At 41.2% G+C, this 14,276-nt stretch overlaps 1 protein-coding gene across 4 annotated transcripts in view; it reads right to left on the bottom strand.

Annotated features, from left to right (window-relative positions):
- Xrn2 (5'-3' exoribonuclease 2) overlaps nt 1-12,903 on the bottom strand; it is a 65,246-nt gene extending 52,343 nt beyond the window's left edge. For 3 of the 4 annotated variants that reach the window (NM_011917.3, NM_001356403.1, NM_001356402.1), the window contains exons 1-4: nt 12,462-12,659; nt 1,023-1,150; nt 832-943; nt 352-463 (exon numbers count right to left, since the gene is read on the bottom strand). In NM_011917.3, coding sequence (NP_036047.2) covers nt 352-463; nt 832-943; nt 1,023-1,150; nt 12,462-12,536 — 427 coding nt within the window. In that variant the 5' untranslated portion in view covers nt 12,537-12,659. Of the gene's footprint in view, nt 1-351; nt 464-831; nt 944-1,022; nt 1,151-12,461 lie in introns of all 4 variants that reach the window. The other variant, XM_011239519.3, reaches the window with a different exon arrangement.
- Between the last annotated feature and the right edge of the window lie 1,373 nt (nt 12,904-14,276).

The raw sequence follows: 14,276 nt of genomic DNA, 5'->3' as shown, positions 1-14,276 counted from the left end.
AAAGGGAATCTTAAGTACAAGCCATGACTAAAATAACTATATATACTTACACACTGTCCAGCAAGTTAAAATAGCATAAATAAAATTTATAAATGTTAGGCCTATGACATCTTTTTCTCCAGACTTAAAATGCAATTTAGTGACAAAAAAATAAAAAAGTTAGTGTGTGTATGTGTATTTTCTGTCTACTATACTGCTGTGGATAGCACACACCAACAAGTAAACCTGATAAAACCAACGAAAATGCCACACCACAGACATTGGGTGGAGGGAGAACTAGTTCTAATTGGCCTCAGCATCCCTCTCCAACTTTATTCTCTGAGGGGGGAATGTTCAACTTATTCTCCTTACCTTTTGCAAGTATTTCCTCTCTGACTCGCTGCTTCTCAACTGCTGCTTCCATTCCTTCCTTTGATGCTCTGAACCTCCTTGAACGCTGCTGATTCATTTTTGCACGTGGTGCCTATAAATGTATTATCTCACGTTTACATAATGCTATTCAAAATATTCCTAAGCATCATTTCTAACCTTCACTTTTTACCCCATAGTAAATCCAAACTGCCTCTTCTCCCAACACCTTTGCATGTATCACTTAGTACTCTAAATTCACTCGGTCTACGTCTATATAAAGGGGCAGCCATCAATCAATAATCCATAGCATTGCACAGCAAATGACAAAAGAAAATGTCAATGAATTATTAAGTATGAGACTTTTCTATCTGAAATTAACCGAAGTTAACATTTTTTACTATTCAGCTGACTTTCACTGAGATATTCAGAAAATAGTAAAACAAAAATAGAGGCTTCGAAATGATTTTTTTAAGTACTTACCACCCCATCTATTGCCATGTAGAGAAGTCTTCTTGGTCTTACAATATTGAAAAGTCTGTCAATGTACTCAAAAATTGCAACCATCATTTCATCTTCATTTTTTGGTGCTGGTCTATAATGATAAGCAGACAATATACTAGAACACAGAATTTCTGCGACTTGTGCCATCAAGGCCGAAATGGATTACATACTTGTCTTCAGGATGAGTGCAGGGGTGGATGATCCCATTCATATCCAAATACAGATTATCAAACTCCACATCATTTGGATTAGGTTTACTGGCATCAACTGGAATCTTTACACCGTTGCATTCTTTTGGCTATGAAGAAGTGATAAATAATATTTTAATTGTGCAGATCTAAACATGACAGGTACTAAGCACAATATGATTTGATTTAGTTTCGGAAGTGCAAGTATAAGCGGAATCAAATTGAATGTTCCCATTAAAATGTGAACAGCTTCTAATTCGAGTTAATTGTGTGAGAGCACTGACATAATCAAGTAAGGCCAAGGGAGTCATCTTCGTCGTGTCTCTCACCATTTACACTAACAAGTTCTGTCAATTTAACCTAAAGTGCTTTTCCACTCATCTCCTTTCATGCTGTGAGCATGATATCATGCTATCACATCATACCTAGAAAGTAGCAACTACCTTCATACACTCTCATTTCCAGTCTAGTGTTTAACACTTAGATACAAAAGCATTTGTGTCATCCTTGCCTACTTTCCCAGTGCTTCCCACACCAAAGAGCTAAACAACGGGCCTGACCCACAATGATATTATGGAGACCCAGTCCATTTCTCAAAAGCTCCTACAAGCCAGGTGTGTAGTAATTGGCACCTAAACACAGCACTCAGGAAGCTGAGAAAGGAATTGTCCTGAGTTTAAGGCTAACAGGCTATACAGTAAGTTTCAGAGTTAGAGTAAGACCTCATCTCAAAAGAAAGTCTAAAAACAAAACAAAACAGCAAAACACAAGTTCCAAGAAAATGCTGTCCTCTCACTACTTCCTTCTGTCGCACCTCTTGGTAGACCGTCTTCTTCCTCTCTACCAACACTCACTTCCTAAAACCTCAATAATTTTTCAGAGCCCAGACTCAAATCAAACGTCACTAACTTCACAGTCCATCTGTAACATATCACTCCCCAAGCAATGAACTGTTTCCTTCCTGCACTTCTGAGGATTTTGCTTACACTCTTGTAAGATCGTCATAGTTTTATGAATAGTTTGTCATTTCTACCTAATTACATTGTGAGTTCTTCAAAAAGTAGGGGTGTACTCTCAAAGGCTCTCAATTATACTTTTATAATGACAGTACTTTTGTCTTTTTCTTCCAGAACGTCAATGGAAGACATCTTGTGTTAACAAGACCCAATTTTTGTCTTACTAATAGTACGAGTCCTTAAACACATACAAAGCAACCGGCGGGAAAAAGCACATTAAAAGCCCATCCATCATGTACATGCTAAATCACAGGTAATTTAAAAAAAAAAAATTGTGCTAAAAGATAGCAGTCACCTATCCTGTGTGATTGTATGAAAGACCACATCCTGTATAACTATATGAAAAAAGTCTATCATGGAGAAGTCTATAGAAATAAAAGGCAGATAAGGCTGTGTCAAGCCGAATGCGAAAAAAGAGGGAGAGAAATGAAAAGTGACTATTAATGAGTATCTACTGTTTTAGGTAGGAAGGAAATCTAAAATTATATAACAGTAATGATCACACAACTCTGCAAATACACTAAAAACTACTAACACCAGCCGGGTGTGGTGGCCACGCCTTTAATCCCAGCACTCGGGAGGCAGAGGCAGGCGGATTTCTGAGTTCGAGGCCAGCCTGGTCTACAAAGTGAGTTCCAGGACAGCCAGGGCTACACAGAGAAACCCTGTCTCGAAAAACCAAAAAAAAAAAAAAAAAAAAAAAACCTACTAACACCAATAGGCATAATGGTGCATGCTTTTGATCTCAACATGTGGGAGGCAGAGACAGGCAGATCTCTATTCATGTGAAGACAGACTGGTCTATGAAGTGAGTTTCCGGACAGTCAAGACTGCAGTGGAACTGTTTAAAGAGCAAATAACCCAAAACAGACAAAAGGAAAAAAAAAAAAAAAAAAAAAAACCCTGGTATTTTAGGCAAGTGAATTTCATGATATAGAATTTATACCTCAAGGGTAATGGGACATGAACATGATTAAAATAATTTTATATGTATGAAAATTATTATTAGTATGTGTACCTAGTATGCAAATATCTCATAAAGCTGTTTAAAGAATAAAACTCAGAAGCTAACATAGAGTACCATGTATCCATGTACTGGACTGCCAGGCCAAGTAAGATCTAAAAAGCAACTGGATAGTTATGAACACACCACTGAACAAAAAATTTAAGAGGCAGAAAATACACATTAATTAGATATCGTTTAGGGCTGAATACATATGCAGCAAATGCACAGAGAATAGCAATGGAATAATGAAAAAAACTATTTCAGAAAAAGTGTTTACTCAGAGGGAGGGACAGGCATGAAAGCAAGCTTCAATATGTATTGTAATTGACAGTGAGGGATATGGAAAGAGGAACCTTTAGAAGGTTCTATAAAATATGCTGAATCAAGCAAGAGGGCTCAGAGTTCTTTCCAGAACAGTGTCTCCAAAAACAAACTGTACTGGCTAGTTTTGTGTCAACTTGACACAGCTGGAGTTATCACAGAGAACAGAGCTTCAGTTGAGGAAATGCCTCCATGAGATCCAGCTGTAAGGCATTTTCTCAATTAGTGATCAAGGGGGAAAGGCCCCTTGTGGGTGGGACCATCTCTGGGCTGGTAGTCTTGGTTCTATAAGAAAGCAGGCTGAGCAAGCCAAGGGAAGCAAGCCAGTAAAGAACATCCCTCCATGGCCTCTGCATCAGCTCCTGCTTCCTGACCTGCTTGAGTTCCAGTCCTGACTTCCTTGGTGATGAACAACAGTATGGAAGTGTAAGCTGAATAAACCCTTTCCTCCCCAACTTGCTTCTTGGTCATGATGTTTGTGCAGGAATAGAAACCCTGACTAAGACACAAACAAACAACAAATATATGTATATATCTGCAATCCTTGGAAATGGTTCTAAGAACAAACAGTAACTTTACCATATTAAAAAAAAATACAAGGAAAGAGCAGAAAATTCAAAGAAAGATTGAAATTAATCCAAATAAAAAATATAACAGAAGCTCTATGAACTCTAAAATACACACATCACAGTAAAATGCTGAAATATCCAAAAAAAAAAGAGAGAGAGAGAGAATACACTGAAGAACAAAGGGGTGGAGGAGGCAGTTCAGACAGGTTAGAGAGTTGGCTCAGCACTTAAAGAGCACTTTTTGCATCCTGAACAATAAAAGAAGACCCAGAGGTATCAGCATCCCTGATTTTAAGCCATACTCTAGAACTATAGAAATAAAAGTGGCACGGTAATAGCATAAAAACAGACAGGTTGATCAATGGAATCAAATCAACGATCCAGACATAAGTCCACAAACCTATGAACATCTGATTTTTATAAAGAAGCTAGAATTACACAGTGGAAAAAGAAAGCATCTTCAACAAATGGTGCTGGTACATGTCTGCATGTAGAAAAATACAAATAGATCCATCTCTATTACTTGTACAAAACAAGTCCAAATAGATCAAAGACCCTACCATAAAACCAGACACACTGAACCTGATAGAGGAGAAAGTAGGGAATAGAACACATTGGCAAAAGACAACTTCCTGAACACCATTAACACAAGCACTAAGATCAACAATTACTAAATGGGACCTCATGAAACTGAAAAGCTTCTATAAGACAAAGGACACTAACACTAGGAAAAGATCTTTACCAATTACATATCTGACAGAGGGCTAATATACAAAATGAACTCGAGGAACTAGGCATCAACAAAGCAAATAATCCAATTTAAAAATGGGATACAGATCTAAACCACAAATTCTCAACAAAAGAATCTCAAATGGCCAAGAAGCACTTGAAGAAATGTGTTACATCCTTAGCCATCAGGGAAATGCAGATCAAAACTCTGAGATTCCATCTTACAACAGTCAAAATGGCTAAGATCAAAAACACAAGTGACAGCACATGCCGGCCAGAATGTGGAGCAAAGGGAGCACTCCTTCATTATTGGTGGGAATATAATTAATTGGTGGGTACAGCCACATTGAAAATCAATATGGTGGTTTCTTAGAAATCTGGGAGTCAATCTACCTCTAGACCCAGCTATACCACTCCTGGGCATATTCCCAAAGGACATTCCATCCTACCACAAAGACACTTGCTCAACCATGTTCATCACACCTTTATTCATAAAAGCCAGAAACTGGAGATGACTTAGGTGTCCCTCAACTGAAGAATGGATAAAGTGTGGTACAAATACACAATGTGGGAGGGATAAGGAGGTGGGTACTAGGAGAAATGACTGGAATTAGGGTAGAGTGGGGCATTTGGAAGGCGAGGTAGAAACCTAATGAGATGGAAACTTCCTGGAATCTAGGAGAGTGACCCTAGGGAAGTCTCCTAGTAATGGGGGATACAGTGCCCAAATTGGCCTCTCTACTGTAACCAGGCAAGGCTCTCAGCAGGACTGGGACATCAACCTAGCCACAAAACCTTCGACCAACACACTATCCTGACTGCAAGACATGCTGGGGCAATAGTGACAGTGGCACAGAACTTGTGCAAGTGGCCAATCCATGACTGGTCCAACTTTGGGCCTATGCCATGAGAGGAAATCCAGACCTGACACTGCCTGGATGGCTAGGAACCAAAGGCAGGAGAGCCCAGAGACTCAGAATAGAACCAAACACACTAACCCAGAAAAGGAAAAAAAAAGTCAATAAAATAATTCCTAATGATATTCTGCTATACTTATAGATCCATACTTAGCCCAACTGTCATCAGAGGGGCGTGAGAACAAATGCAGAGCCACACAGCCAAACACTAAGTGAAGCCTGGGAAACCCCACAGAAGAGGGGGAGGAAAGATGTAAGAGTCGGGGATTCAAGGACACCATGAGAACATGGCCCACAGAATCAACTAAAGCAGAGCTCATAGGACCTCTAAGTGGGTCTGACTGAGCTAGGTCCTCTGCATATGCCTTATGGTTGCATAGCTGGATGTTCTTGTACGACTGGGGGAAATCTCCGACTTTTTTGCCTGTGCTTCGGGACCCCTTCCCTCCTACTGGTTTGCTTTATCCAGTCTTGCTGTGAGGGTTTGTTCCCAATTATTTATCTTATTAGGGTAATTTTGGCGGACATCCCTGGAAGGCCTTTTTTTCTGAAGGGAAACTGATCTGGGGAATTGAGGGTGGGAGGAAGGCAGGGGGAAGACTTGGAGGAATAGAGAGAGGAGAAACTGCAGACAGGATATAATATATGAGAATAAAAGTTGAAAAAAAAAAGAGTGCTTGTTGCTTTTGTGGGGGACCCAGATTTGATTCCAAGGATACAGCTCACAAGTATCTGTAACCCTAGTCTCAGTGAATCTGATGCCCTCTTCTGAACTACAAAGAGCACCACACACATCCATGCAGGCAAACCACTCACACACGTAATAAGTCTAAAATTTTTATATAATGTAATAGTAAATGCTTAGTAACTTTCTAGAAAACCTCAGTAAGACTAACATCTTACTGAGAAGGATAGCATAAAAGCAGAAAGTGTTAACCAAGGAAAACTTTTATCTAGGAAAATTATCATTAAACAGTAAAGATGAAGTCCAGCAAGATGGCTCAGGGGGGGGGGGGGGAAGCCCTTGCTACCAAGCCTAATGACTTGAGTTCAACCCCTGGAATCCATATGGTAGAAGGAACTGACCTTCATATGCATACCATGGCCACTTACCCACTGCCACCAAATAAATGTAATTTAAAACACTTAGGCCAGTGAAATGGCTAACCTGGTCACATGAATTCAATCCTCAGAGGTCACATAAAGGTGGACAAAAGACCCAAAAAATTGTCCTCTGGCCACCAGGTACATGATCCCAGAACTTGGGAGGCAAGGGCAAGGCCAGTCTGGTTTACAGAATGAGTTCAAGGACATCAAGGGATATAAGAGAAACCCTGTCTTGAAAAACTGTAAGAACAAAACAAAGCAAAGAACAACCTTGTCTAGCCTTTGGGCATTGACTATGTATATGGTGCATATACATAGACACAGGCAAACACTGATATACATAAAATAAAAACAAGTCTTAAAAAAAAAAATTCAAGTCAAACCAGACAATATGGTAAGCATCTGTGTTCCAACAGTTGAAACAGGATCCTGAGAGTTTGAAGTTAGCTTTGCTTACATAGCTAGACTATGCAATAATAACGACAACAACGATAATAATAATAATAAATAGCCAGTTAGCCTCGCCTAAAAAGTGAGCTTCCAGTTCAGTGGAAAATCCTCTCTTAAAAGAATATGGTGGAAAATAAGAGAGTAAGATACTCAGTCCTCCTATGTCCACTTCATACACTAGCACAAGAACCACCTCTGTGCATGCACTGTGCATATAATCCCAAAATAAGTGATGATAGAACACTGAAGAAACTGATGCAGACACTAGATGATGAAAATCCCCCATGCTTTGGACCAGCCCAAAAGCAATCTACAGATTCCATGTAATCCCTATCAAAGTTGCAATGACATTCTCCACAGAAAGAAAAAATTCACATGGGAGTACAAAAAGCCAAAGCAATCCTGAGCATAAAGAACAACACTAGAGATGTCACTACACTCCATCTCAAATTACACAACAGAGCCAAGGTAATAAAATCAGCAAAGTTATGCACTACAAAAACAGATGTGTAAAAAAGAAAAGAGGACCCAGAAATAAATAACAATAGCCATCATGGATTTGGCAAAAGTGCTAAAAAATCCCAGTTTTTTCAAAACACAATGCTGCAGACTGAGTATTTACATTCAAAAGAGCTCTATCTCTTGTTCATTACAACATAAATTCAAAATAGATCAAAGATTTTAAATATCAGACCAGAAACTACGCAACTACCAGAAGAAAATATATGGAAAACACTAAGATAAAAACACAAGCAAGGACTCTAGTTGTCAAGGAAATTTCTAGGAAAAAAAGACAAATGAGAGGCTGAAGAGATGGCTCAGTTGGTTGAGACCACTTGTTGCTCTTCTAGAGGACCCAAGTTTGGGTCCCAGCACCAACATGGGTGGGTCACATTTGCCAAAAACTCCACCTCTAGGGGGAACTCCAATGCTCTCTTGTGGCACTCTTACACAGACATGAATAAAAATAAATGAAAAAAAATTAACAAATGAGATATCATGAAACTAAGTCTCTGCATAAAAAAGCAAGCAACTGGTAGTGAGAGCATACAGAATGAAAACCATCCCTGACAGTTATTCACCTGACACACACACACACACAATCTAATTAATAAATAAGTGAAATAACCTTTTAAAAGATAAAGTTGCCAATAATATGAAAAATAATCCTTAGTTATCAAGAAATGCAAATCAAAACTACAATGAGATTTCACCCCAGTGGAAATGATTATCATAAAGAAATCAAGCATCATATGCTGGCAAAGATACTGGGGAGTGCTGACACACACACTGCTAGACAGCAGCCATTATGAAAAAGAAAAAAAAAAAAGAAAAAGGTAGAAAGACAGAATTAGCATATGCTACGATCTAGCTATTATACCACTCTAGAATATAGACTAAAAGGAATCCAAGCCAGCATAAAACAGAAATAGCTGTACATTCATATTTATTGAGACTATAAAGTACCAGTGTCCAGTTTATAAAAACAGCTTAAGAATTTCATGAACACTGAAGGAAGATGTGTGAATACATACACTGGAGTATTATTAAGCCACAGAGGTGATGGATATTATGCCATTTGCAGGAAAATGGATGGAACTGGAAATCATTATGCTAAACAACCAGACTGCGACAAATAATGTGTACATTCTGTGGTGATTTGAATATGGTTGGACCAAGTAGATGGCACTATTAGGTGTGGCCTTGTTGGAGGAAGTGTGTCACTGTACTGGCAGGCTTTGAGGGCTTCTAGTGTTCAAGCTCCTCCCAACGTGGAAGAGACTCTCCTCCTGACTGCCTGGGGAAGAAAGACCGTCTCTTCCTGGCTGCCTTTGGATCAAGATGTACAACTCTCAGTTCCATGCACCATATCTGCCTGTAAGCTGCCATGCTTCCCACCATGATGATAATGTGCTGAGCCTCTCAAACTGTAAGCCAGCCCCAATTATATGTTTGCCTTTTTAAGAGTTGCCTTGATCGTGCTCTCTCTTCACAGCAATAAAATTCAAAGTAAGACACAGTCTCAAGAGGATTTTTGACTTCTGCCAAAATAAGGCAATGGGAAGGAGTAAAGAATAAAGTGTGCAACATATGCACATGAGAATATGATAATGAAATTCATTATATATAATTATATATAGTACAGCCACACTATATTCAACAAATAAATGTATTTTAACTTTTAAAGCTGCGCATAGAAAATGACAATGTTTCAAAAATGAAAGAGATGGTTAATACATGAACCAATATCAACTAATCTCAAAATTTAACTATGTAACATAGAAGTCAATGAACCAGGAAGAATAAGTAGCATAGAGGCCAACCAGCAGGTGCTTACTTAGAAAAAAGAACTGACTTCAAAGTTGTTCTCTGACCTCCAATACACACGCCAAGGCATGTCACTGTCCCTCCACTCCTGTCCTGGGAACTTGCGTCTGTGCACATATGTACATCCTTAAAAACTTTCACCAGGTGGTGGTGCACACCTTTAGTCCTAGAGCTCAGTAGGTAGGGGCAGGTAGAACTCTGAGATTGGAGACCAGGCCATCCTGGTCTACAGAGCAAGTTCCAGGAGAGAAACCATATAGAAGAGAAAAAAGGGGAAGGGGAGAGTGTGAGCAAGAAAGCTCGCTCTCACCCATATTCTTCTAAATAACACTAACTGCCAGCTCACACACAGAAAAAGTCAATGTAGAAAGGTAGTTAGTTGACCTAGAAAAGAAAGATGTAAAAGAAGAGTGGATGGGATCTAAATATATCATGTAAATGTGTGCAAATGGCACAATGAAAACACTGAAAATAACTAATACAAGCACTCAAAAAACTGATCAATTCTGAACAATAAAAGGGGAGGGTCATAAGTTAGGCACATGACCTTCCCAGTTTTCACACTGGTACTGACGTTAGCTGAATAGGTTATCAAAAATATTGAAAATTTTCAAAAGCTTGAAAAACAACTTTCTTTTCCGAAATAAGTACCTAACACCATAATATCAATACAGTGCCCAGAACAGGGTCTGATACATGGCAAATGCTACCAAAAACCTGGCTAAATAAATGTCACAAAACTGGCAGGCCTAGGGGCCAGCACCTTTAATCCCAGCACTTGGGAAATTAGAGACAGTCAAATTTGAGGCCAACCAGAGCAACACAGTGAGACCTTGTCTTAAAAGAAAATATGTGACTTTTCATCAACAATAACAGCTGGAAAGAGTGTTTCCAACATCTTCATGGGAAATGGTTTTCCAGCTTGGACTCATACTCATGGAGAAAATAAATTTTGGGACCTACAATGACAGAAAACTCAGATCACACAGTGGCATTTTCTAAAAAGTCAATTCAAACGTAAAAACCAAGGATAGATTTAAGCCAAGAAAGATGAGCTATTTAGCAAAGAGTAATTCTCAAGAAGCACCTTTCCAGGAAGCATACTGAAAAAAGTGCTGTGAAGAAAACAGACATAAAGACAACTCCAGGCTGGGAGTGGCAGTATACAGGCAATCCCAGCTTGCCTGTGTCTGAGGGTCTGGAGTTTGTGGCTAAGTAGGGAGATCCTACTTAAAAAATTAAAAAATTAATACTTAAAAGAGGCGCAATGGCCCCAGTACAGGGGAACGCCAGGGCCAAAAAGTGGGAGTGGGTGGGTAGGGGAGTGGGGAGGAGGGTATGGGGGACTTTTGGGATAGCATTGGAAATGTAAATGAGGAAAATACCTAATAAAAAAAAGAGGCGCAATGGACCAAAAAAAAAAAAAAAAAAAAAAAAAAAGGACTTGACGGAATGCCTGATAAAAGAATTTGGATGGGGAAAGGTATAAAGTGTACCCAACTAGGGGTGAAAGGGAGGGGGTAAGGGAGGAGCTAGCGCGAATAAAAGATAAACAGCCTAAACTACAATCACAATTAAAAACAGCCAACAACACTGCTTCTATCGAAGCTTGTATGGTCAAAGGTTTGACAATCTTGAATGAGAACTAAAATGTACAGGGGAACCAAAAAGTTAAACAGCTGGGGGGGGGGGTGCGGGGAAATAACATCAATCTTAGAAATAGAAATGATACTTTGTATAGGCGATAGAATTTTTGTTTGTTTTGCAAGAGGGTCTCATTACGTAAGCCTTGGTTTGCTTTGAACTCTGTGTATATCTGGCTGACCTCCAAAACTCAAGCCTACCTCTCTCCCAAGTGCTGGGAGTAAAAGTATGTGCCACGCCTTGGCCCGATATACGTTTAAACGAGTTCTCCGTTAAATTACAAATTTTACCGTCAGATTTATGGATTAGCATTAGAAAAACTGGGGTGGTGGTGAATAAATAGCTAATTCCTCTTCTACCCAAAATTAGATAGACCTAAAACCGATAAATCAAACTTAACCATATTAAGAGACACAACCAAAACAGTTCAAAGTGTCTGTTACGAAAAAGTGGCTCTCCCTTTGGAAGACCCCCCCCCCCCAGGAGAACACAATGTTTATAAAGAAATAATGGTTCAGCTTAGCAATTTGTCTTTGGAGAACACAAAAATATACTAGGATTGTCACCAAAACAAAGCTTTTGGTTTCTTCTAAGACAGGAAGTGAGAAAGTAAATAACTTCAGCGGGAGAAATAGGTTCTTGGAGAGAGGCGGTTCTAAAGCCGAAAGTGGGAGGGGACACATGTGCCCGGAACTTTTCCAATCCAGAAATTCTAACTTAGAGTACAAAGTCGAACTCGACAGAATTACGCGAACGACAAAAGCAACACTCACGAATCGGAACGACTTAAAAGTCTGCCTGTAAACTAGCAAACTAACGGAGGCAGGAAGTGAAACACAGCGAGCTGCCCGGCATTCGTACAGCAAAGCCCGCCAGGGAGAAAGAGCGCTCCCCTAGCCTAGTCCTTCGTAACTAGCTGCTGCCCGCGCACGCTTAACTGCAACAAATGGCCAGGCTCGGGTGGAAAACAAGCGATCCAGCCAACGGGAACTCCGGGCTCAAGACAGTGGACCAACCAGCGGTCCCTACCCTGCCAACCTTGCTGCCCGCGCTAGGGGGGCTGACTAGCCTGGGCGCCCTTTGGAGCTCAGTGAGCGGCGCGGAGGGAACAAAGCCGTGGGCGGAGCCTGGGGTGCCCCGCTTCGCAGGCGGGGGAGGAGCCGCCCAAGCCCCCAAAGCCCCCTACTCGCCCTCGCTCCGCCCAGACCGCCTCCGGAACCGCGAACCCGCGAAGCGGCCCGTGAGGCAGCTTGGGGCGGGCGCCCATCCCCGAGGGCCTCGGCCTAGACCTGCCACGCCGGGTCCCCACTCCGGCGTACTGGCCGCCTCCTCACCTTCTCCTCCACGCAGTTGACAATGATGGACGGGTACTTGCGGCTGAGCCAGCGGAAGAACGCCGGGACTCCCATGACCAGCGGGCAGCTCGAAACAGCAGCCGGGCCAGCGGGAGAGTGTAACCAACGAGACTAGCAGGAGCGGCAGCCGCGGGCACCAGCACTTCCTCCCACGTGCGTTCAGCGGCCGGAAGTTACGTCATACCACCACCGCGGGGGATGCAGGGAAAGGAGCTCGGTTAAGTGGAAGTTCATTTAGACTGCCGGAGTGGAGGCCCGGCTGGGCGAGCTGTAGACCTGGCTCGCCGCGTTCTCTGGTAAAGCCTTTGAGAGCCGACTCCTGGCGGATGCCTTCTCCGGCAATCCAGCCAAGAGCGCCGGCCACATTAGGCCCGCAGCCGCAAAGTCCTTGTGTGGCCGAGACTTTGGAAAGGCGTGGCCTATCTTACTTCCTTTCTCACAATCAGTCTTGAGCTGAATAGAAGCATCTACACTCTAGTTTCCATTTCCTGGTTTCTCTCATTTCTATGCTGCTGTGCCTGGCCGAACTATGAAAAAGCATCCTCAAGTGTTTTGCAATTTTTTTTTAAAATCTGCTTTGCATAAGCAACTTTTTAAAAATATGTTTAAGATTTATTTTTAGTTACGCAATGTGTGTATATGTACATGTGGCTTTGTGAACGAGTGCTGGTACCTGTGGAGGCCAGAGGTTTCAAATCCCCTGGAGCTGGAGTTACAAACAGCAGTATTCAGCCTGCTGTGGCTGCCAGCAATCAAACTCTACTTTGGAAAAACAGCATGAACGCTTTACTGCTGAGCCATCTCTCAGCCCAACGAGGTCACTTTAAACAGTTGCAGAGTCTAGCCAAAATTTGCTAATATCACGTTCTAGCATTTATTGAGTACCTGTGATGTGCTTAGGCAAGGAACTAAAGAATTTTCTTATTTAATCACCAGTTGAGCCTTCTGTGCTGGCTGGCCGTGTCATTTGGGTGACTCCAGTGTAAAAAATATTCTCCAAACAGAAAAAGCAGTTTATTAGATTACGTGCATGCAGCAGGCAGGAAAGTAAAAAGCTAAAAGGGGCTTGTTTTGAGGAAGCCTGTTTCTATGTGGGCAGTAACAGCCTGGCCTTGAGGCAGTGATTGTTTGCCTGAGTCAGGCACAGTGTAACAACTCCACCCATCCTGTGGTCTTGCTCTACCGTTTTTGGGGGGGGTTTGGTTTTTTGTTTTTGTAACACAGATAACGGGTTATCAAAGAGCTAAATTGCTTGCTTATTCATACTGCTTGTATTTCACTTTAACCAAGGGTCATTTAATCCTCTGTTCTCAACCAACATGATATTTGTATCCCTTCTTTTCTGGTGGCTTCAAATGTACCCTGTCATATCCCCCATCCCACCTGCAGCATATGAAAGAAGTCTAGAAAGAGGAGGGAGGTATCTGCCCATTTGCTCAAGCTTGAAAGTCTCTTCCCTGAATCCCCCCTAGGCCTGACAAATCACAATCACAAAGGCTCACCTTAAGAGACCTCTAAAGTGTTTCTCTGCTGCTTGTCAGGCAGTAAAGGTTGCCCCTTCCTCAATGGTTTAATGACTTCATTTAAATGCTAATGTAGAGGTAACTTAAATGCTTAGAGAGGTAGCTAGCCTATGTTTAGTTTTAGAATAGTGTATATATACACATATGTGTGTGTACACGTATATGTGTTTGTGTGTGTGTGTTTAAGAATATTATTTGGAAATAGCCCCTTCTTAAGAGTTTGTGTCCTCTGGGATGTGCTATGTTCTTTTTTTTTTTTTTTTTTTTTTTG

Source organism: Mus musculus, chromosome 2 (genome assembly GCF_000001635.26).
Source record: "Mus musculus strain C57BL/6J chromosome 2, GRCm38.p6 C57BL/6J".
Taxonomy (NCBI): domain Eukaryota; kingdom Metazoa; phylum Chordata; class Mammalia; order Rodentia; family Muridae; genus Mus; species Mus musculus.
Note: the sequence above shows the minus strand (reverse complement) of the source record. Positions and strands in the feature narration are given on the sequence as shown.